Source organism: Neoarius graeffei, chromosome 23 (assembly GCF_027579695.1).
Source record: "Neoarius graeffei isolate fNeoGra1 chromosome 23, fNeoGra1.pri, whole genome shotgun sequence".
NCBI classification, from domain to species: Eukaryota; Metazoa; Chordata; class Actinopteri; order Siluriformes; family Ariidae; genus Neoarius; species Neoarius graeffei.
Genome location: NC_083591.1, coordinates 8958305 through 8982121, shown reverse-complemented (window position 1 = coordinate 8982121; position 23817 = coordinate 8958305). Strand labels below are relative to the sequence as shown.

Here is a 23817-nt window from a genome sequence, read left to right as displayed (position 1 = left end):
GTAACTTATTCAGGACTAATATGTCAGGAATAAAACATAGAGTTATAGGAAAATAATCAATAATGTGAACCAGGATATCCTGGTACCACTCTGAAGTTAGTGAGGTAGATGCAAAAGTGAAGCGAATCAGTCAGAGAGACATGCCAATTGGTTAAAACATTATTCATAATTGTAAAACTTTTACATTTATGGATATTTTTTGTTTATTAGCTCATCCAGATGAGAGGCGATGAGGTTATGCCATTATGTGTTGTCCGTTGTCCATCTGTCATCCATGCGTTGTTGTCCACATTTTATAGGACTATTAAAACAGCAGAGAGGATGATAGGAACACAGCTCCCCTCCATGGACACATGTTCACACACCACTGCAGGAACAAACTGTGGGCCGTTGTTAAAGACCTACATAACCAAGACACCAGCTAAGATTCCACTGACAAGAGAGTATCAGAACAAACAGGAAGTACTTCCACAAGTTTCTTCCCATCCACGATCAGACTGCCCTCAAAGGATCTGACCAAAACTCCTCTAACATTGTGACAATAGACTAACAGGACCTCACCCTCATTCACACAATCGCATTATAATTCATTATATTATCTCAACACGAGTGTTTTACTGGGAAATACGCAACTCATATTTTTCGTCTGAGCTACATCCAGGACATGGAGAACCAAAACCATGACATAAATCTCTATATGTCGCTCATGAGGAAATCGATGAGTTGTTTTGATAAATTTGGGTACTTTTTGTTTGTGAATGTTTGTATATAATAAAAGGAAAATCACACGTTGGATTGAAGAGATGAAGTTTATCTTCTCGTGTTGAAAAACTCATACTTTTCATACAAAATACATCTCAGATCTGAGTTACACATTTAAATAATATTGGCTGGCTTTGAGTGGTATATCAGATATATTCCATTCAGCTAGCATGATACTGAACAAGTCGAAGACAATCTGATGAGGAACAAGATGAGGAAACTGATTGTCTCAAAATTGAATTCTCTAACATTTTCACATTGCTTTTAAATAAATTATAATCTTGCAGGGTTAAATGTATTATTATTATTATTATTATTATTATTATTACTCCTCTGTGATGGTGAACAAAGAAATTAGTGAAGTTGAATATGCTATTTAAAAGTAACCTTATGATATTATTTAATTATCCTCAGACACGTACCATTACAGTGGACCATGTACTCCAGTACCGTCATGGGTGTACATGTAGTTCATTATCCCCTCCCCCCCCCCCCCCCCCCCAGATATAAGGCTATTCTCTATATTGAATGATGCACAGAGAGAAACATCTGCAGCTATGTAAAACCAGTAAACTTATTTCTCAAAGCTCTCCACTGTGGTACACAAGTACCGGTAAATATGATATATTACAATAATTATTTTTCAGTTATAGACCCTTATTGATTGGTATCATTACTACACACAAGAAGAAGAAAAGGATGTAGTTCTATATTTGGACTTCAGCTGACACCAACAGATACTAAATTAAACTATAATAATAATAATAATAATAATAATAATAATAATAATAATAATAATGATAATGAGACCATCAATGACAGCGTAGCACACTCCGGCCCCATCTAGTCCAGAAGAAATGATCTAAAGTGGGCCACCTTGTGCAATAAATGTTGCAAGCTATATATAAAAGCTATATACACCCTAGGAACACCGACCTATTAGCCAGAAAGAATCCAAATCCAATAGCATAAGCTCATTGCCTGTAATAATAATAATAATAATAATAATAATAATAATAATAATAATAATAATAATAAAATCTAATGCAGTCACAATAAATATACATATAATAATTATAACATTTAGTAATAATAAAACTTTATTGTAGATATTTCATGCATTGCAAATAAAAGTAGGTCTTAATTCAAACTAAACACAATTACACACTTATTATTGCATATGAACTCATATATTAGCAAGCAAATGTTACAATATTTGTTTCTAAACTGTTTTTTTCACTGGATCAGTTTTCCACACATACCGCAGATCAGGCCTTAGACCTTTAGTCCAATATAAAAATTTATAATAAAAACATTATGAATTAATTACAAAATGTTGCAAAATTGCTGTATTATTTATATCATGACAGACTTTGATGCATATGGAGATATGTTTTGGTCTCTAATGTGAACCTGTGCACAGTTTTAGCTTTCGATGTGGTTTCAACACCATTGAACTATCAGTGTTCTGCAGAAATGCATTACACACTGTAATGTCATGGCAGGTATTTACAAAGAGTAGCACACATTCACAGTTTGCAGCTGTACAACATGAAATCACCAGTGCTTGCTTTAAATTGTAATTGTTAAAAAAAAAAGGTCCATTGCTTTTGCCTTCAGCTTAGAGTGAAGTTTCCGAGGACTGGCATGTATCACTGTTTTTTCCAAAGGATGGAAAGAGTCTTTTAAGGTCACACATGTCCCAAAACTTTTCCCTGAAGGCCTTACAGAGAAAAAAGTAGATCAAGGGATCCAGGCATACATTTAGAGCTGAGAGCCAGAGGGTTAAGTCCTTAGCAATTTTAAAGAAAACCCTGGCACATGAGCAATTGCTTTTAATCTGTAATAAAGTATAAGGTATTCGGATAGAGTGGTAAGGCACATAACAGATAAGAAATACGATAAGAATAAGAAAAACCCGAAGCTTTGCTTTACGCTTCCGCTTGTCGTTGTTGCCACGAGACCTTTGATATGACTCCAGAACTGTCTTAGCAATGCAGATGTAACAAAACACAATTACAATGCATACTGTCCAAAAAATCACTTTGGCGACAATGATGACTGCCTCATGCCAATAAAGTCCTAGTTCACTTTTCATGGCCATGCAGAACTCTCCAGTCATATTTGTAGGGTCTTGGTTCGTTGTGAAAATAATCGGTAATGTATTAGAGCCAATCAACACAAACCAGAAAGTGAATGACAGGACATGAGTCAAGAACAGGTTCTGACACAGAAGACTTCCTCCAGATCTCACAATCTTTAAATAGCGATCAAGGCTGATGAGTCCCATCAGAATCACACTCATGTTCATGGCTAGGTAGAAGAAGACACTTGAGAATCGGCAGGCGAAAGCATGCAGCCCTGGAGAGGCTCCTGAGAGTTCACTGGCAGCTCGAACAGGGAAGGTCAAGGTCATGAGGAGGTCAGCTGCCACCAAGTGTTTCAGGTACACCATGAAACTAGAGTTGGCCTGGAGGTGTAAACATATCCAAGCTACTGTAAGGTTCAGCACAAGAGCAGGAGGGAAAATCATGAAATAGAGACTGGGAAGTGCGATTCCCCATGCTTTTTGATGAATTCCACAATCTGGACAAGATGTATTTAGAGTTTGGGTTCCATTTGAAGCCATCATTAACCCTAAAAAAAACAAACAAAAGAAACATGATGAGTACAAATATTTATAATTAATATACCAGCAAAATAAAATTGACTTCTATATGCAGCAAGCTGCGATGCCTGCCACCATGTCTAACACCTTTCTATCATAGCCAGCATGAACTTTTTAAGCAATTTGTGCTACAGGAGCTCTTCTGTGGACTCAGTCCAAACAGGCTAGCACATCAACGAGCCTTGGGCACCCAATGACGAGTCACCAGTTCACCAGTTGTCCTTCCTTGGACCACTTTCAGTAGGTACTAATCATTGCATATCAAGAACAGCCTACAAGACCTGTGGTTTTCAAGATGCTCTGGGGTGGGTTTCACAAAAGCCTCTTCATGCTAAGAGTAACTTCCCGAGGAGAGACAGTGTTCATTATGATGCTCGCTCTACCATTTCATGATGATTTTTGTGCTACGATGCTTTTGGGAAACCCACCCCCGATCTAGTCATCTAGCCATCACATTTTGACCCTTGTTAAAGTCACTCAGATTCTTCCAATTGCCCATTTTTCCTGCTTCCAGCACATCAACTTTGAGAACAGAAAGTTCACTTGCTGCCTAATATACCCCACACTGTGATATTGTAGTTTTAATGTTATGGCTTAAGAAAGAGAGAGAGAGAGAGAGAGAGAGAGAGAGAGAGAGATTGCATCAAGGCTCAAGTTTCATTAATGCGCTGTCAGTCAAGCAACTTGCAAGATAAAGATCTGAATTTGCAAAATACAGCAGGATCTTATCTCTCTTAAATGTAAAGTTAGACTACCCAAAACTTTTCACAAGTTGTGTTAATAGCCTTCCACCAATCCTACAACATTGCTTTATAAAAGATTTCTTCACTGTTTAGGAATACTGTGAAAACCCCAAAAGCTGCCATAATTGTGACACTCTTGAATTCTCTAAATGCACACATCGTATGCAACTGCAAATTCAGGACAACGATGTATACTTGTACACTTCTCAGTGTCTATTAAAAAAAAAAAAACAACCATCGACTCTTGCTGGAGAAGAAAGAAAGAAACCATAAGTATTATTTGTTTCCTTATATTTTTAGAAACCGCAAACTGCAAACTGTGGTTCAGTTCTAACATGCGATAAACTAGATCGTGTTTCAGTGGTCTCTCAGACTGCTGAGTTGTGAAACTTTGTGGAAACACTGACACAGAACAGATGCACATATTAATTTTTCTGCTTGTAAAGATAGATAGTAATTGATTCAGAGTTTGATTTAAAGACCATTTTGTTTTTTTTTAATACTACAGAATTACAGTTTTAACATACTAACAGTATACTGTCATCACCATCATGATTACTGTGATATAAAAATGAATGTAAAAAATAATGTGATTGTCATCTCTGCACCTTCAATCATTTATAATACATGTCTAAATGGGTGATTGTACTACCTCAGCATACATGTAACAGACATCCTATCCCAGGGACACTGGCTTTGAGGTAGGGACACACCCTTTATGAGATGCACACACCATCCATACACACCTGGGTTTTTTTTTTTTAATATTAACCATGCATTTCACCTCCTGGTAGGTTTTGGGGAGTAGATATACAGAAAATCCAATGAAGTTACAGAAGCTCAGGATCAAACCTGGAACCTTGGAGCTGTAAATTGACGACGCTGCCCAGTATACCGCAAGAGAATTTGAAAGGAAGTAGCAGAGATCTCTGCTGATTGTAGCATTAAATACGGAAATATCTGCCCATTGCTGAAGGATTTATCAAATAAAAGAATTAGTGTAGATACTGTATGTACTGTAAGCCAATAAACTGATACTAACTATATAACATAAACCAGAATTTGTTGACTGAATTGAATGAAAGTTTTCTCATCTCATCTCATCTCATCTCATCTCATTATCTCTAGCCGCTTTATCCTTCTACAGGGTCGCAGGCAAGCTGGAGCCTATCCCAGCTGACTACGGGCGAAAGGCGGGGTACACCCTGGACAAGTCGCCAGGTCATCACAGGGCTGACACATAGACACAGACAACCATTCACACTCACATTCACACCTACGGTCAATTTAGAGTCACCAGTTAACCTAACCTGCATGTCTTTGGACTGTGGGGGAAACCGGAGCACCCGGAGGAAACCCACGCGGACACGGGGAGAACATGCAAACTCCACACAGAAAGGCCCTCGCCGGCCACGGGGCTCGAACCCGGACCTTCTTGCTGTGAGGCGACAGCGCTAACCACTACACCACCGTGCCGCCCAATGAAAGTTTTATTTAACTCAATTTAAATAGTTTCTAAATAAAATGATAACAAAAAAGCCTGTTCTTAGGAAAAGGTTCCTTATTGATTAAAATGTGCTATTTAAGACTACTACTACTAGTACTACTACTAATGTTCTTTTTTTTACATCCTGAACTTTTCTGTTCAACTGTACTTTCTTATCCTGATCCAATTTGAAAACAACAACAACAACAACAAAAAAACATTCCACATACCTCTTAGAGTGTGAGTATGTAAAAGTGCCCTTGTGTCATTTGTATTACTTGTTCATCTAAGGCATCTTCTCTGAAGCAAGATCAGATAACTGTCTGGGTGAGGAACAAAACACACCCACTGGCTTGGCAACTTCTCTGTTTTCTGTGACATTAATACTGGCTAGTGACAGCCTTTGAGCTCATGTGTCTCTGTTGCTGCACTGAAAACCACATACTATAACCACATTCTGTTAGCAAGAAAAGCGAGATGACCCCTAAAATAGCATATCTAATCTTTTTTCCGATGATTTCTGACATATATTTTCCTTCAAAGCCCACATTTACACTGCTTTTCTGATAGTAATTATTGTGCACGTTTCTCTTTGCTGTCACCAGTAGTGGTCACTAACAGACAACACATTAAACTTCCTCTTCATGTCGGAGTGCTTCATGTTGCATTTCTTCATTTCTCAGAGTAATATCTCAAACAGCTTTGGTAAACCAAACTTCGGTTAATCTATTCATGCTGCTCTGCTACATGCACCATGAACATGATGTTATTATGAATGACAGTCCTGGGTATGACTTTAAACTGCAACCAGTGGTGAGTCTCAAGTCTGGGAGGACTTGAGTATTGGGGAAAGTGGAGTTATCCCTTAATCACCATTGCTCCCAGGTCTGCTCTGACCCAGAGTGGTAGCACCTGCCTGGGTTCCAGCCATGGGCTAAATAGTACATCATGAATAAGGTGCTGGCAGCAGGGTGCTTTTCGGTGCAATGTGGCAGATGAACCCAACAGGACCAATGGCACACCACCAGATGGCATGTGGAAGAGCCACTCAAATGGCCAACAGATGACATCACTTGGCAAGCCAGTTGTCACTGTGGGGCAACTTCCATACCCGTCAGGTCTGTGGCACTTTTGTGCACCACTTGGCATCAGGTCTGGAGGTCCAGAGAGACAACACCATGGGGGCATGACATCGTTTGTCTTCCCTTACTGTGCAAGGTGCTTTGTTAGGAGAGGAGCTCACGAGGCTAGACATTCTGTGGCAGCTTGGCCGGGCCATTCATGCCGCTGCTGCGGGCGACTCTGTAACTCTGGTGCGGGCCTCGCAGCCCATTTGCGTTTCTGCACATCCTCATGAAGCAGTCATCATCACTAGCGATGGACAGCCGACGACAATGATTATTAATGATATAAGAGGAAATGGTGAAAGGAAGACTCCAGAGCACTTTCATTTTGCTTACACAAAAAAATTTCCACGTTTATTGAGCACACAGCATGGTCCTGAGTGCTGCTCTCATGTTCATGCCACGTCATGTGCATTACATTTTCTTTCCATTACTATGTGCCTTTGTTTGGGTTCTGTCATTGTCATTCTGTTACCTAACGTGTGTTGGTTTGAGCCAGATGGACCCACTGAGTGGGTGAGTGACAGTTCTGTGGGTGGAAACAAACGCCTTGTAGATAAGAGAGGTCAGAGGAAAATGGCCAGATTGGTTTGATCTGCTAGGAAGGATATAGTAATTCATATACAGTGGTGCTTGAAAGTTTGTGAAGCCTTTAGAATTTTCTATATTTCTGCATAAATATAACCTAAAACAACATCAGGTTTTCACACGAGTCCTAAAAGTAGATAAAGAGAACCCAGTGAAACAAATGAGACAAAAATATTATACTTGGTCATTTATTTATTGAGGAAAATGATCCAATATTACATATCTGTGAGTGACAAAAGTATGTGAACTTTTGCTTTCAGTATCTGGTGGGACCTCCTTGTGCAGCAATAACTGCAACTAAACGTTTCCGGTAACTGTTGATCAGTCCTGCACACCGGCTTGGAGGAATTTTAGCCTATTCCTGTGTACAGAACAGCTTCAACTCTGGGATGTTGGTGGGTTTCCTCACATGAACTGCTCGCTTCACGTCCTTCCACAACATTTCGATTGAATTAAGGTCAGGACTTTGACTTGGTCATTCCAAAACATTAACTTTATTCTTCTTTAACCATTCTTTGGTAGAATGACTTGTGTGCTTAGGGTCATTGTCTTGCTGCATGACCCACCTTCTCTTGAGATTCAGTTCATGGACAGATGTCCTGACATTTTCCTTTAAAATTCACTGGTATAATTCAGAATTCATTGTTCCATTAATGATGGCAAGCTGTCCTGGCCCAGATGCAGCAAAACAGGTCCAATCCATGATATTACCACCACCATGTTTCACAGATGGGATAAGGTTCTTATGCTGGAATGCAGTGTTTTCCTTTCTCCAAACATAATGCTTCTCATTTAAACCAAAAAGTTCTATTTTGGTCTCATCCGTCCGCAAAACATTTTTCCAATAGTCTTCTGGCTTGTCCACGTGATCTTTAGCAAACTGCAGATGAGCAGCAATGTTCTTTTTGGAGAGCAGTGGCTTTCTCCTTGCAACCCTGCCATGCACACCATTGTTGTTCAGTGTTCTCCTGATGGTGGACTCATGAATATTAACATTATCCAATGTGAGAGAGGCCTTCAGTTGCTTAGAAGTTACTATGGGGTCCTTTGTGACCTCGCTAACTATTACATGCCTCGTTCTTGGAGTGATCTTTGTTGGTCGACCACTCCTGGGGAGGGTAACAATGGCCTTGAACTTCCTCAATTTGTACACAATCTGTCTGACTGTGGATTGGTGGTGTCCAAACTCTTTAGAGATGGTTTTGTAACCTTTTCCAGCCTGATGAGCATCAACAACGCTTTTTCTGAGGTCCTCAGAAATCTCCTTTGTTCATGCCATGATACACTTCCACAAACGTGTTGTGAAGATCAGACTTTGATAGATCCCCATTCTTTAAATAAAACAGGGTGCCCACTCACACCTGATTGTCATCCCATTGATTGAAAACACCTGACTCGAATTTCACCTTCAAATTAACTGCTAATTCTAGAGGTTCACATACTTTTGCCAGTCACAGATATGTAATATTGGATCATTTTTCCTCAATAAATAAATGACCAAGTATAATATTTTTGTCTCATTTCTTTAACTGGGTTCTCTTTATCTACTTTTAGGACTTGTGTGAAAATCTGATGATGTTTTAGGTCATATTTATGCGGAAATATAGAAAATTCTAAAGGGTTCACAAACTTTCAAGCACCACTGTAATCACTCTTTACAACTGTGGTAAGCAGAAAAGCATCTCAGCATGCAACAGCAGACAGAAGACCACATGGGTTCCACTCCCGCAGCCAAGAACAGGAATCTTAGAATCAAGAGCAAGTTCCTATTAACTTGATAAGTTTATAAGTTTTCCTAGCCTATTTTTTACAAATAATGTCTACAGAATCTCAGTTCAGCCCAGGATATCAGGTAACTTATTCAGGACTGATATGTCAGGAATAAAACATAGAGTTATAGGAAAAATAATCAATAATGTGAACCAGGATATCCTGGTACCACTCTGAAGTTGATTATTTAGCAATAAGAGCAGATATTTTTTATTCCACCCATACCACTGAAATTTCCAATGATGTCATTTATCAATGATCTCATCTCATCTCATTATCTCTAGCCGCTTTATCCTTCTACAGGGTCGCAGGCAAGCTGGAGCCTATCCCAGCTGACTACGGGCGAAAGGCGGGGTACACCCTGGACAAGTCGCCAGGTCATCACAGGGCTGACACATAGACACAGACAACCATTCACACTCACATTCACACCTACGGTCAATTTAGAGTCACCAGTTAACCTAACCTGCATGTCTTTGGACTGTGGGGGAAACCGGAGCACCCGGAGGAAACCCACGCGGACACGGGGAGAACATGCAAACTCCGCACAGAAAGGCCCTCGCCGGCCCCGGGGGTCGAACCCAGGACCTTCTTGCTGTGAGGCGACAGCGCTAACCACTACACCACCGTGCCGCCCTTTATCAATGATGTTTTTTTTAAATTAATTAAAGAACAATGCAGAATCTTTTTTTTAATCTGTTTATAGTTACATTTAATGTTGTGGAACATCTGTGAAACTACTCTCAGAGGTGCTGTTATAGAAAACTCTTCAAAATGTTTTGACAAATAAGTTTTGAAAATTCACTGTGAAATAAAAAAAAATGTATTTTGCTTTATTGCAAGTGTTTATAAAAACATGGTGAGATGTTTTAATGATATTTAAATGTGCATTTAGTGATGTAGATGCAAAAGCCAAGCGAATCAGCCAGGCAGACATTACAATTGGTTAAAACATAATTCATAATTGTAAAACTTTTACGTTTCTGGACATTTTTGTTTGTGAGTTCATCCGACTGACAGGTGATGAGTTTATGCCATCATGTGTTGTCCGTCGTCCATCTGGCATCATCTACATTTCACGAAAATCACTTGTTCTCTCTCAGTTCTTCACCGATTTTTATTCTTTTTGGCAGGAAGGTAGGTCTGCCTGGGGTGCATGTAGCTTCTACCCAAATTTGCATAATTACAAATAATAATGAAGATATGGAGTAATTAAACCCTCATGAGCAGTTTTCATACAAATCACTTCTTCTCCCTCAATTCTTCACTGATTTTGATTCTTTCTGGCATGAAGGTAGGGGTATCTATGGTGCATATAACTTCTACCCAGATTTGCTGAATTACAATTATTAATGAAGTGATGGACTAATTAATCCTTAATAAGCAGTTCAACAAAAATCGCTTCTTCTCGATCAATTCCTTGCCATTTTTGATTCTTTCTGGCAAATAGGTAGGTATTCCTAGGATGTATATACTGTAGCTTCTACAATATATAGCTTGTATACTGTATAGTGTATATAGCTTGCAACATTTATTGCGTAACGTGGCCCACTTTAGATCATTGCTTCTGTAAAACTTTTACGTTTCTGGACATTTTTGTTTGTGAGTTCATCCGACTGACAGGTGATGAGTTTATGCCATCATGTGTTGTCCGTCGTAGATGGGGCCGGAGTGAGCTACGCCATCACTGACAGTCTCGTTTCTTATTTTGAAAATGAAAGAATCTGCTACATATCCTGTATAAATGCAGCACAGTGGCTTTTTGTGCAAAAGAAGGAAATACAATTTATGCATTTGTAAAAATATACATACAGTATTTGAAACAGTCATAAAGATTCAACTGTCAAACTGAATGTTCCTCCTGAGATACAGGTTAAGCTCAGTAGACATCTACATTTTAACTTGCATTGCTGTCCGTCTAGGTCTTTTGAGGCCTCCAGCTTTTTACTGATTTCAAAATTACATTGTGATTTTCATAAAAATATACAGTATATTCTGAATATGCAGTTTGTAACATTGAATTTCACTATAAAACCTCAACAGAGATTTAAAACCTCACATTCAGGATCATTAGGAAATGAGTCAGTCATAGAAACCCCCCTGGACTATATTTGTGTTGAGTGATTTCCCACAGGGTTGCTATTTGCAGCAGTTTCCGTACTCTGCTGCAATGCCCAACACTTTCCAGGCGAGATTCGTAGGATTTTGAACAGTGAGTCCCTGAAGGACGTGCAGAGGAAGAAATAGATGAGCGGGTCAAGAAGAGAGTTCAAAGAGGACAACCACAGTGTGCTCTCTTTCACCTGGAAGAAGATAAGTTTCTGGCGACAGTCAAAGTGACCTTTCCTCGTCTGGCTGAGGGTATAAGGCACTCGGGCAAAGTGAAATGGCACGAAGCATATGAAGAACACTGCAAGAACAAGGAACACATTAACTCTCACCCTCTTCTTCCTCTGCTGGCTCTGAGCTGCTGTATTCAGAATGCGAGTCCGTGCAAATGATTTGAACAGCTCCTTGGTGATGAGTATATAACATACCACTACTGCTATCAGATTCCCCCAGAAGATGACCTGGCAGATATGGTTGACCGCTTCATGCCACTTTAAGCCAAGCTCTGTCTTCAGGCTACTGCAGCTGAATTGGTCCGATTTAGGTACCTTGGTGGTAAAAATCATATTGGGAATGGAAAGCACCAGCAAGGACACCCAGATACCAGCTGAAAGGAGCTTCCTGTGGGCCAAACGTTTAGAATTGGTGCCAATGAAAGGATAGAGAGTCTTTCTACAGCGGTCAATGCTGATAAAGCCAAAGAACAGGATGCTGATGTACATGGTAAGGTAGAAAACCACAGAAGAAATGCGGCAGACGAAGATGCGGAGACTAACCGAGGCCATGTTTGAGTCAGACAGGATCTTAAATGGAAAAGTCAGAGTCATGAGGACATCAGCCACGACAATGTTCTTTAGGTAAATGATGAAGTGTGAGCGACTGGGTATGCTGAGAAACACCCATGCTGCAAGGCTGTTGAAGATTACTCCAAGCAGGAAGAGAAGACAATACAGGATTGGGAACACCGTTGTCTTCAGGACGTTATTACGGGAACAGTCTTGCCATGAGGAATTAGTCAGGTTCCTGAAATTCACCAGGCCTTTGGACATTCCTTCTGTGAGCTCCATTAGTTCCAGGGTTTCTATAGATAAATACAAAACATTAAAAGGATAAGTTATCCAAAAGCAAGACTGAAATTTGATTGAGTTCAAGCTTCAAGTTCTGTTTGAGGTCAAATTTTTTTATGGAGGTCACTTTTTTTTTAGCATGAGTACAAATACAACTAAATCAGTACTGGATCGGATTGATGCCCAATAACAATATCTGGTAATCCAAAGTGATTTACAATTGAGACAGGATGAAACTGAGCAGTTGAGGGGTTAAAGGTTTTGCTCAATGGCCCAATAATGACAACTTAGCAGTAAAACTAAACCATGAATAATTAGTACATGAGCCAATGCTGGCTTGAAACAGGGAATTGGTATAATATCCATCCATCCATCCATCCATCCATCCATCCATCCACTTTCCATAACTGCTTATCCTGTGCAGGGTCATGGGCAAGCTGGAGCCTATCCCAGCTGACTATGGGCGAGAGGCGGGGTACACCCTGGACAAATCACCAGATAATCGCAGGGCTGACACATAGAGGCTGTCCACACGGCAACGGATTCAGGTGAATCTGATAAAATTGTTTATCGTTTCGGCCTGGTGTCCACACGGCACCGGCGTTTTGGGTGCCCCAAAACGATATTTTTTGAGAACGGGTTCCAGAGTGGAAAAATCTGGCAACGACGCCGTTGCGAAGTCGTCTGGATGAGTAGAACGGATTTGTTTATGATGATGTCACAACCACATGACTAGAACAAGCAGCACTCTCGCTGTTTTGTATGAACCACTGCATTGCATTCACTTTTGTATACAGCTTTTCTTTTAAATAAACAAGTAACTGAACCATTTCTTGAATTTCTTTTTTTATTGGCTAAGACTGCTTTTCAAAATGTTCACACACTATATAAAAAGTTATATAAATTATATAAAAATGCTTTTCAAAATGTTCACACACAATAAGAAAATTAAGTTATATAAAACTATGCACACTAATAAAACTAATTTGTACACACAGAAGGCACGATTTCCTCACATAGTTGCAGCCATCTTCTTCTTGTTGTTGTGTGTTTGTTCCTGAGTGCTTCACGCCGGGTAGAAGAAGGGGTTTATGCGCATGTGTCCTACTTCTTCTATTGTTCTGGTGTCTCCGATGGGACTGTCTTACAGCGTACGTAGAGGTGTGGCATGTGTATTGCATCGTTTTCAGCAAGCGTTGCGTTGCCATATGTACCTGATATTTTACTGATCCGTTGCCCATGTGGACGCGATATTTTTTTTAATAAAATCTCGTTGCCGTTGTCGTGTGGATGTAGCCATAGAGACAAACAACCATTCACACTCACATTCACACCTACAGTCAATTTAGATCCACCAATTAGCCTAACCTGCATGTATTTGGACTGTGGGGGAAACAGGAGCACCCGGAGGAAACCCACGCGGACACGGGGAGAACATGCAAACTCCACACAGAAAGGCCCCTGTCAGCCGCTGGGCTCAAACCCAGAACCTTCTTGCTGTGAGGTGACAGTGCTAACCACTACACCACCATGTTGCCCAGTATAATATATAAATTTCATTTAAATTGTTTGCAGAATCTTGTATCGCTACAGTTTTAAGAGACTGTATGTTTCTTGAACATTAATATTTTGCGTATTTACAGTTTTAGACCTCTGCCTGACTAACGCTTTAAAGTATTCAGTATTGATAGTATTGCGTGATCAAGGACAATCTCAAAGTGTCCCTTAAAACCCGAGAAATCAATCTCAACTCCTGGGAGTTGCTTGCTCAGGACTGTCTAGCATGGCAAGCAAAGCTCACCACTGGTGCACGCGCAGCAGAGATGAAACGTATCGCTGAGGCCCAGAAGAAATGAGCTGTGTGGAAGGCTTGAACTATCACCACCCCCACTACACCACTTACACATGCGTGCCTGACATGTGGGCATACCTTCAAAGCCCAGATTGGACTCATCAGTCACCTCCGGACCCACAACCACCACCCACCAAATTGAAGTCCTGGTCATCTTTGACCCCGAAGGACGAACATCATCATTGTGTGATCAATAATTAATTGCCTCTGACTTCCAAGCATGACAGAAATATCTATTTGCCCTTTCATCTAATTGAGACCCATTTCATATCCAGTCAGGTCCATAAATGTTTGGACACTGACAAAGAACTGGATGTTCAAATTTTAGACATAAAAAGCACAAGGTAACAAATAAAACCAAATTACATTTTGCACACACACACACACACACACACACACACACACACACGCTTGCATTTGTGTTTCCATTTTTCCCACTATAAGCATTCAGTATTTATATGACGATGATAATGTGCAAAGACATTATTTTGATTTGCCATCCTGGAAAAAATATCAGTAATATTTCACATCACAGTGCACTTACCTGTTACACACACCTTGGCCTTTATGCAGTTCTCAGTCTAATGGTCCTCTCTTCGACAAGTTTTCCTAAAGTAACACAATACACTGACTTGGGGATAAGGGCAAAAGTAAAAGTACTAGGAACACAGAAACAAACTAAAGAAACTCTTTCTCTTCTGTTTTTTGCTTCCTGATAAGCCATGCTCCAAAATAGTGGCACTATGTCAAAGGGTTGAACTGCGCAATCGAGCTTCTGTCTGCATTTTATGGATATTTATATATACATTTGAGATTTTATATATATATGTATATATATATATCTCATCTCATCTCATTATCTCTAGCCGCTTTATCCTTCTACAGGGTCGCAGGCAAGCTGGAGCCTATCCCAGCTGACTACGGGCGAAAGGCGGGGTACACCCTGGACAAGTCGCCAGGTCATCACAGGGCTTATATATATATATATATATATATATATATATATATATATATATATATATATATATATATATATATATTACATAGACATGAGTGTTTTACTGGGAAATATGCCACTCATATTTTTCATACGAACTACATCTGGGACATTGAGAACAGTAACCATGACATATTTCTCACTATGGCACTCATGTGGAAATGAATGTATTAATAAACTTGGGTACTTTTTGTTTGTGAATGTGTCTATATAATAAAAAGAAAATCACACATTGGCATGAAGTTTATCTTCTTGTGTCGAAAAACTCCTATTTTTCATACAAAATGCATCACAGAGCTGAGTGACATAATAATATTGGCTGATGTTGAGTGGTCGATCAGATATATTCCATTCAGCTAGCATGATACTGAACGAGTCAAAGATGAGTAGCTGGATGGAATATATCTGATAGACCATGAAAAAAAGCCAGTCAATATTATTATTATTATACATGCGCACTGTCTTCATATCAGCATTCTCGAAGGCCAACGCTAGCTTACCTGCAATTCGGTGCTGCTAGCACAGCAGTCCAGTTAGCTTCCACCCGGCATAACCAAGAGCGTTAGCGAAGGCCAATGCTAGCTTACCTGCAACTCGATGCTGTTAGTGCGGCGGTCCAGTTACCTTCCAGCCAGTGTAACATTAGCAAAGGCCAATGCTAGCACAGTCAAGCCAAATATTATTATTTTCCCTGTGTAATTTACTTAGCTACTTTTAAAATCAACATCAACAACTACACATAACAGAGCTACCTGGCAACCAAAATTCTCTCAAAATCTTCCGTTTTTAATGAAGCAAACCTGGCGGCCATGTTTGTTTAAAAACTGTCACAGTCACTCACTCGCGTGGAAGTTTTACATGTGTGACATCATGTCTTGATAATGTGCAATATTGTAACAATATTGCATGCTCATTCTCCATTGGGTAGAGTGGCATAATACACAGAGGATAAGTGATATGATAACAATATTGCATGCTATCAATAAACCAACTATAAGGAAATAGAATACATGTTTTTATTCCACAGAAAAAGTGTCCTTTATGTATAATAATTCCTGATATTTCACTCCGATGACGTCACTCCCAGTGTTTTCCCGCTGACTAGACACACGTTGTCAAAATGGCAAATTGGTTCAACATTAAAATTGCTTTAATTGATTTGCTTTTTTTGGGGGGGATGTGTCTATATAATATAAAGAACATTACACAGTGGAGCGAAGATATGAAGTTTATCTTCTCATGTTGAAAAATATATATCACTTGTTTGCGTCACTCACTTGTGATATATCCATTCACTACTTGAAGATAAACTTCATATCTTCGTGCAACCGTGTAATATTACAGTACCAGTCAAAAGTTATTGGACACACCTTCTAATTTATTTTTTTTTCTTTATTTTTATTAATTAAAAGACTCATCATGTCTAAAAGTAATGATGGATGTCATTTCTCTTTACTTAGTTAAGCAGTTCTTGACATATGTAACATGTATTGATCACTACAATTGTGGCATGGAATAGGGCTATTGACTGTATTTTTATAATTTACTGTTTACTGTTTGATCTCAACCTCATTAAGAAGACAAGGATCTCATCCACTAATTAACTTTTGATGAGGCACAGCTGTTAATTGAAAAGCATTCCAGGCAACTATCTCATGAAGCTGGTTAAGAAAATGCCAATAGTGTGTAAAGCTTCATCAAGGTAAACGCTGGATATGTTGAAGAATCTAAAATATGAGACATAGTTTGTTTTTTTGAACACTTTGTGTTTACCACATAATTCCATATCTGTTCCATGTGTTATTTCATCGTGTTGGTGTCTTCAGTTTTGTTCTACAATGTAGAAAATATGAAATACAGAAAAAAAAAACCTATGACTAAGTAGGTGTGCCCAGACTTTTGACTGGTACCATATATTTCACTGTATTCTATATTTGTTTACATGTCTTTTTTATTTATTTGTTATCTCCCCAAAACATCAGTTGATTGATTAGCTACAGTAAATTGCCCCTAGATACGAATGAGTGTGAATCTTTACCTGCTACTATTGCATTTTGAATTACTATTCATACTATTGCATATTGGATTACTGTTGCAACATCATCAGTAGGGTAAAACTAACCTGTCTCATGACGGTCTAATCCCAGCTCACGTTCCCTGTTAGTGAGTGAACAATCCAACGCTTGGTGAATTCTGCTTCGCAATGATAGGAAGAGCCGACATCAAAGGATCAAAAAGCTATTAACACTTGGCTGCCACAAGCCAGTTATCCCTGTGGTAACTTTTCTGACACCTCCTGCTTAAAACCCAAAAAGCCAGAAAGATCTTGAGGCCCCGCTTTCACGGTCTGTACTCATACTAAAAATCAAGATCAAGCGAACTTTTATTTTTGTTGTTTCATTCTATTATTTTTTTCTTTTCTTCAAGTGTGTAATGGTTATTTATCTCAACATTTCACATATTGTAATGAATGCAAAATTTCAGTAAACCGCAGACTTCCACTAGAAATTATATGATTTTAATTGTTAGGGCAATGATAAGATATGGCAAAACGCAATACAATTTAATTTCATAAGGTGATGAATCTCCTGCAAAAGGATACAATACAATATGATGTCTGTATTCAGAATCTGGGGTAGGCCTACTGTTAATTTGTGACTAATGATGGTGATGGTGACGATTTTAAATATCAAAGTTATGGCCGCACCAAATTGCAAGATGAAAATTCTCAAGAATTCTTTTTTACACACCAGTTGTCTGCCTTTTTCAATAATAATTGATACATAATCAATTTTAATAGGTCATATTCAATTTATAATTGTTGCCTCAATTAACTTAAATTGTTGCCTGTTAAACCAATGCATTGATCAAACTAGTCCGATTATTACATCTCTGATGTGTGTATGGGACTTTACGATGTACTGGCATTCCATTCATTATGTATTCCTGTCGCACACCCAATCTTTTCAAGATCCAGCTTGAGCCTAGGTGACACAGTGGTGTAGTGGTTAGCACTGTCGTCTCACAGCAAGAAGGTTCTGTGTTCAGTCCTGTCAGTGGCTGATGGGGGCCTTTATGTGTGGAGTTTGCATGTTCTCCCGGTGTCTGTGTTGGTTTCCTCCAGGTGCTCTAGTTTCCCCCACAGTCCAAAGACATGCAGATTAGGTTAATTGGTGGCTCTAAATTGACCGTAGATGTGAGTATGAATGGTTGTTTGTCTCTAGGTGTCAGCCCTGCGATGATTTTTAAGAAGAAGAAGAAACTTTTATTTGTCACATGCACACTTCAAGCACAGTGAAATTCATTCTCTGCATTTAACCCATCTGAAGCAGTGAACACATGCACACACTCAGAGCAGTGGGCAGCCATACCAGAGCGCCCGGGGACCAGTCAGGGGTCAGGTACCTTGCTCAAGGGCACCTCAGCCCAAGGCCGCCCCACATCAACCTAACTGCATGTCTTTGGATTGTGGGGGAAACCGGAGCACCCAGAGGAAACCCACGCAGACACGGGGAGAACATGCAAACTCCACACAGAAAGGCCCTCGCCGGCTGCTGGGTTCGAACCCGGAACCTTCTTGCAGTGAGGCGACCGTGCTAACCACTACACCACCGTGCCACCCACGGTGCTGAGGGTGTACCCCACCTCTCGCCTATAGTCAGGTAGGATAGGCTCCTGTGACCCTGCATAGGATGATTGGTTACAGATAATGAATGGATGGATCTTGAGCCTGACCAAGAACATGAATGAATGAATAAAATCAATGGATAGGAGATAGAACTGGAAATATCCTCCCCTAACAGCTTCTGTCCCTAACTTCTCCTTTTTAAAGAAAGATGACTTGACTCATCACCCTGTCAGCAGAAGTTAGTTTCCGTTTCCAGAATAGTAAAAGGTTCTGAGGAGGAGTCAATCATTTAACCCAAACAAAAGAGGAACTCCTTGGTACAGAATCAGCATTTTGAAATAACATTGTTGAAAGCCACTAGATACACAAAAACATATGGTGTTTATATGTCTATAATAATAATAATAACTTGAAGTCCATCCAAATAAAATGTGATTAAATTGCACAATTAAATACTCACAATACCAGGCGGAAATTCATAGTCCAACTGGTGCAATTTGGAGCTGGTTAACATAGTAAATCAACAAAAAGCGTGACAGCTGATGTCTTTTGGTATCCATGAGTGTCCATTCCATGACACCAGTGATCTAATTACATTTCTGTGATTGTACAGATTGTGAAAGTGAAATAGTCACACCACTCAGATAAACAGAATGTTATCTTGTTGCCCTGGTCACGCCTCACCTCAAAAGCCCTTCATATAAACAGAACAACCTATCTCATCCTCATATTACATGCTGAGAATACACAGTGTTAGCCACACTGTTAAAATGCTTCTGGGTCAAAATAGCCATTCTTTGCCACGCCATTAATGTTTATATTGGGTGTGTAATGTCAACATTTGTTAATTTACACCAATGAGAACTTATTTTACCACTAACCAGAACATAAAGGACGTAGTAGCTCATCTGGCCTGCCATCAAAACAAACATCATGTGAAAGAGGGCCAACCTCCACGACAAATTGTTTACAACAGGAAAATCAACAAAAGACTAAATTTTGTTCCCCAAAAGAAGATCTAACCAAAACATCGATCAGAACTGAAATTGGATGAGAACTGCGAGAGGAGAAACAATTCTAATGAGAAGTGCCAAAATTTGTGAAGTTGACTTAATTAGCAGTTTGTTAGCAAAAAATTTCATCATACAGTGACAAAGTGTTGTACAGAATAACTGGTTCTTTCAAACGAAACAATCATAACTGAAATCCACTGAAAACTGAAGGAGGAGATACGATTTAACTGAAAATAAGCAAAGTTGTAAACAAATTGTTTGCAAGAAGAAAATCAACAAACAAATGACCAAGTTTTGTTCCTCAAGGGAAGATCTCCCCAAAATATCGATCAGAACTGAAATCGGATGAGAAATGAGAAAGGAGACACAATTCTCACGAGAGGCCTGGAAAATTCCTCAATTTGACTTAATTACTAACTCGTTAGCAAAAAATTCGACAAAACAATGACCAAGTTTTGTGCGGAGTGATGAGTTCTTTCAAACAAAACAATCAGAACAGAAATCTGTGAAGAATTGACGGAGGAGATACGATTTAACTGAATTGTGGACGCCGGACGGACGCCGGACGCCATGTCATAGCAACAGCTCATCGGCCTTATGGTTAGATGAGCTAATAAGTGGACAGTTTTGACATTCCCTCAGTGTTCTGGCATGGTTTTACTGTCTGTGATGTCATTCGAAAAATGACTCAGAACTAAATGGCCGCCATTTCAGCTGACTCAGATCAAATTAATACAGTATACTAGTATATATTTAGGCAGTGCTGAAAAGCGGAGCTCCTGATGAGTATATGAGCAAAATATTTGCAAGGGCACAAAATCAACCTGAAAAGAATGTTAATATTATAGCACCATGAATGAAGCATTGAATTGTGTAGCGTTGTGTATTTCATGTCAATAAATTGCTGCATTGTCTTGTGACAGTGAGACCAATAATGAGATACACATCGCAGTTATGAATACATATTTATTCCTTTCTTTGACATGGCATGCCATGCACCAGAAACAACACCATGACATTTATTATGGTGTGACTCTGCTGGGTGCCTGGTGGACAGCAGTGAACCAGCACTTTCACTTTACATCAGTGTTGTAGTCGAGTCACTAAACCTCGAGTCCGAGTCCAGTCTTGAGTCCCCAGGATTCAAGTCCAAGTCATTAAAGAAAATTTCGAGTTGAGTCCGAGTCGTATCCACTATTGATCCAAGTCGAGTCTGAGAGCAAGACTCCAACCGCACGATTTGACAGTGGCTGTTGCTGCCTTTATGTGAAACTGTCTTTGCTACTGTGTTAGACCAATGTTACTGCTTGACTGCGCCATTTTAGTTAACAGGCTACAGATAAAAAGCTTGTTCATTGTTCAGCAAGCCCCGCCCACTATCAACAAAGCAAATAACATGAGAGAGGGTTAACACTAGCTAGTTCATCGCTCAGCAAGCAAGCCCTGCTATCAACAGAGCAATGAACATATGGTAGCATGTCACTTACTTCTCTGGGTGTGGTCCTGCCAAATGACGATTGAAGTTCGAGGTTGTCCCCGTCGTCTCCTTGATAGTTCGTCTACATATGGAACACATAGCAGTGCATTTTTTCCCACTGCATGAGAAATCTGTATAAGCAAAGCGGACAATCCTAGGGGTGGTCTCTCCAGGCATTTTAGTGCCATTAACGTTAGTTTGTTCCTGAACATGACGTATGAACAGGTGAATGTGCATTCTCTGGCACGAAATAGTATAAAAATTGATGTAGATATAAATATATTATGCCAAATTATTATGGCATGTTACACAAAAATAAAGAAAAAATCTGAGTCCTCGTCTCCAATTTATGAGTTTGAATGCAATTAATGCACGAGTCCAAGTCCGAGTCATCAGTGCTCAAGTCCAAGTCAAGTCACGAGCCCTTAAAATTAGGGCACGAGTCGGACTCAAGTCTGAGTCCTGGACTCGAGTACTAGAAGCCTGATTTACATCATTACTGTATAGTAACGATCGAATGCTATCGGACATGAGAACTAATTGATTTCGATCCGCGGTAATTTTAGATTATCTAACACTTAGGAAAGATGCTTATAATTGCTACAAATGGTTACAACTGTCAATTTTCCAATAAGCTGGTGGACGAATAGAAATGTTTCAACTAGTTTATATGAAACTGTCATGAATATTTTCTGTAAAATGTGTTGGTACATAATCCCATGTTATTTTTAAAAAAGCAAATAAGCGCTGGATAAAAATCCATCTATCATATGTAAATAATAGATACAAATTTTGCTGTCAAGTGTTTATGAGATACGTTGCCTTGTACTTACGATCGGGTTCCTTGTGGTGGTACATGGACGTCATTTTTACAGTTGCAGAAGCCATCAAAAATGTACGCCCTGCAATTTCAGCGGTATTATAAGATTACACCTTGTCACCAGACATGGATTTCTGGCATGTGCAGCACTGGCAATGTTCAAGGGGCGGTATGTCGGATACATATAATATTGATACAAAAAACAAGATCAGGTTTCTATAGCTAGCGATCTTGTCTCATCACTTCACCACTTGTTGTATTTGCACTGTTTAGAAAAGTCTTGCCAAAAATGTGCATTCATTCATTCATTCATTCAGGTATTTTAACTGTGGATTAGAAAGGTCAAAGTAGGGGGGTAGGTGGAGAAGGGATACCTGTCAGTAACTTTTTTTTTTGTCCTGTGATGTGGCAAGAGCAGCAGTTATGTGGTTGTCAGAGGAAAGCTGCTTGGTGTGGTTTTTTTTGTTTGTTATTGGATTATCTCGACCACATACCGCAGTTATGCTTCCTTTTTGCTTCTTATTTGCTTTTCTTTTCTGGCTTCTTGACAATCCTATTCATTTTCAATGTGAGATGGGGATTTCCTGCTCTAGTGAGCCAATGTAATCTCCTAAGTATGGACCTATCTCCCTCATTTAGTTCATTTCTTAGTTTTACGATACATACACTGAGCAATTTACAAGGAACACTATACTAATACTGGGTCAAGTCACACACACACACACACACACACACACACTATATCAAAACACATCTACTCATTCATAGGTTTTTTTGTATTTTGTATTTTCTACATTGTAGAACAACACTGAAGACATCACAACTATGAAATAACATAGAAGAAGAAGCCTTTATTTGTCACATGTACACTCAAGCACAGTAGAATTTATCCTCTGCATTTAACCCATCTGAAGCAGTGAACACACACACACACACACACACACACACACACACACACACACACACACACAAGTGAGCAATGAGCGCACACACACATATACCCAGAGCAGTGGGCAGTTATCCAACAGCACCCAAGGAGCAGCGCCCTAAGGCTGCCTCATGTTAACCTAACTGCATGTCTTTGAACTGTAGGTAGGGTGACCACCTGCTCATAAGCCCAAGGGGGGACAAGGGGTATGTTTTTGAGGGACAATGTGGGACGCCGCCCCCACTGCACCGCGCCAGCCGCTGGAAGACTCACAGATAGTGGTTTACCCATTTCTAGCACATACTACCTTACATGGTATATCAATAATACCCTATTCTGCTGTTATTGGTGATGTATGGTCATGAACAGGCCACCAAATGTGTTTTTTTTTTAAATAAACATTCATAATATTTTGACCATTCAGTGACTTGACAGAGGGTGGCACGGTGGTGTAGTGGTTAGCGCTGTCGCCTCACAGCAAGAAGGTCCGGGTTCGAGCCCCGTGGCCGGCGAGGGCCTTTCTGTGCAGAGTTTGCATGTTCTCCCCGTGTCCGCGTGGGTTTCCTCCGGGTGCTCCGGTTTCCCCCACAGTCCAAAGACATGCAGGTTAGGTTAACTGGTGACTCTAAATTGAGCGTAGGTGTGAATGTGAGTGTGAATGGTTGTCTGTGTCTATGTGTCAGCCCTGTGATGACCTGGCAACTTGTCCAGGGTGTACCCCGCCTTTCGCCCGTAGTCAGCTGGGATAGGCTCCAGCTTGCCTGCAACCCTGTAGAAGGATAAAG

The 23817-nt window shown here is 39.8% G+C and overlaps 2 protein-coding genes across 2 annotated transcripts; both read right to left on the bottom strand.

Annotated features, from left to right (window-relative positions):
- Positions 1-1844: 1844 nt before the first annotated feature.
- LOC132871140 (P2Y purinoceptor 13-like) lies at positions 1845-5994 on the bottom strand. Its single transcript, XM_060905248.1, has 2 exons — positions 5890-5994; positions 1845-3399 (listed from the first exon to the last, which is right to left on the bottom strand). Exon 2 carries the CDS (start codon positions 3392-3394, stop codon positions 2384-2386), a length of 1011 nt encoding a protein of 336 aa, XP_060761231.1. The 5' UTR covers positions 3395-3399; positions 5890-5994; the 3' UTR covers positions 1845-2383.
- A 4033-nt stretch (positions 5995-10027) lies between these two features.
- p2ry12 (purinergic receptor P2Y12) lies at positions 10028-14803 on the bottom strand. Its single transcript, XM_060905247.1, has 2 exons — positions 14714-14803; positions 10028-12331 (listed from the first exon to the last, which is right to left on the bottom strand). Exon 2 carries the CDS (start codon positions 12315-12317, stop codon positions 11247-11249), a length of 1071 nt encoding a protein of 356 aa, XP_060761230.1. The 5' UTR covers positions 12318-12331; positions 14714-14803; the 3' UTR covers positions 10028-11246.
- Between the last annotated feature and the right edge of the window lie 9014 nt (positions 14804-23817).

What these genes read in the sequence shown, in the direction of transcription:
- LOC132871140 (XM_060905248.1), bottom strand. Translation starts at nt 3,394, where the DNA reads ATGATGGCTTCAAATGGAACCCAAACTCTAAATACATCTTGTCCAGAT.
- p2ry12 (XM_060905247.1), bottom strand. Translation starts at nt 12,317, where the DNA reads ATGGAGCTCACAGAAGGAATGTCCAAAGGCCTGGTGAATTTCAGGAAC.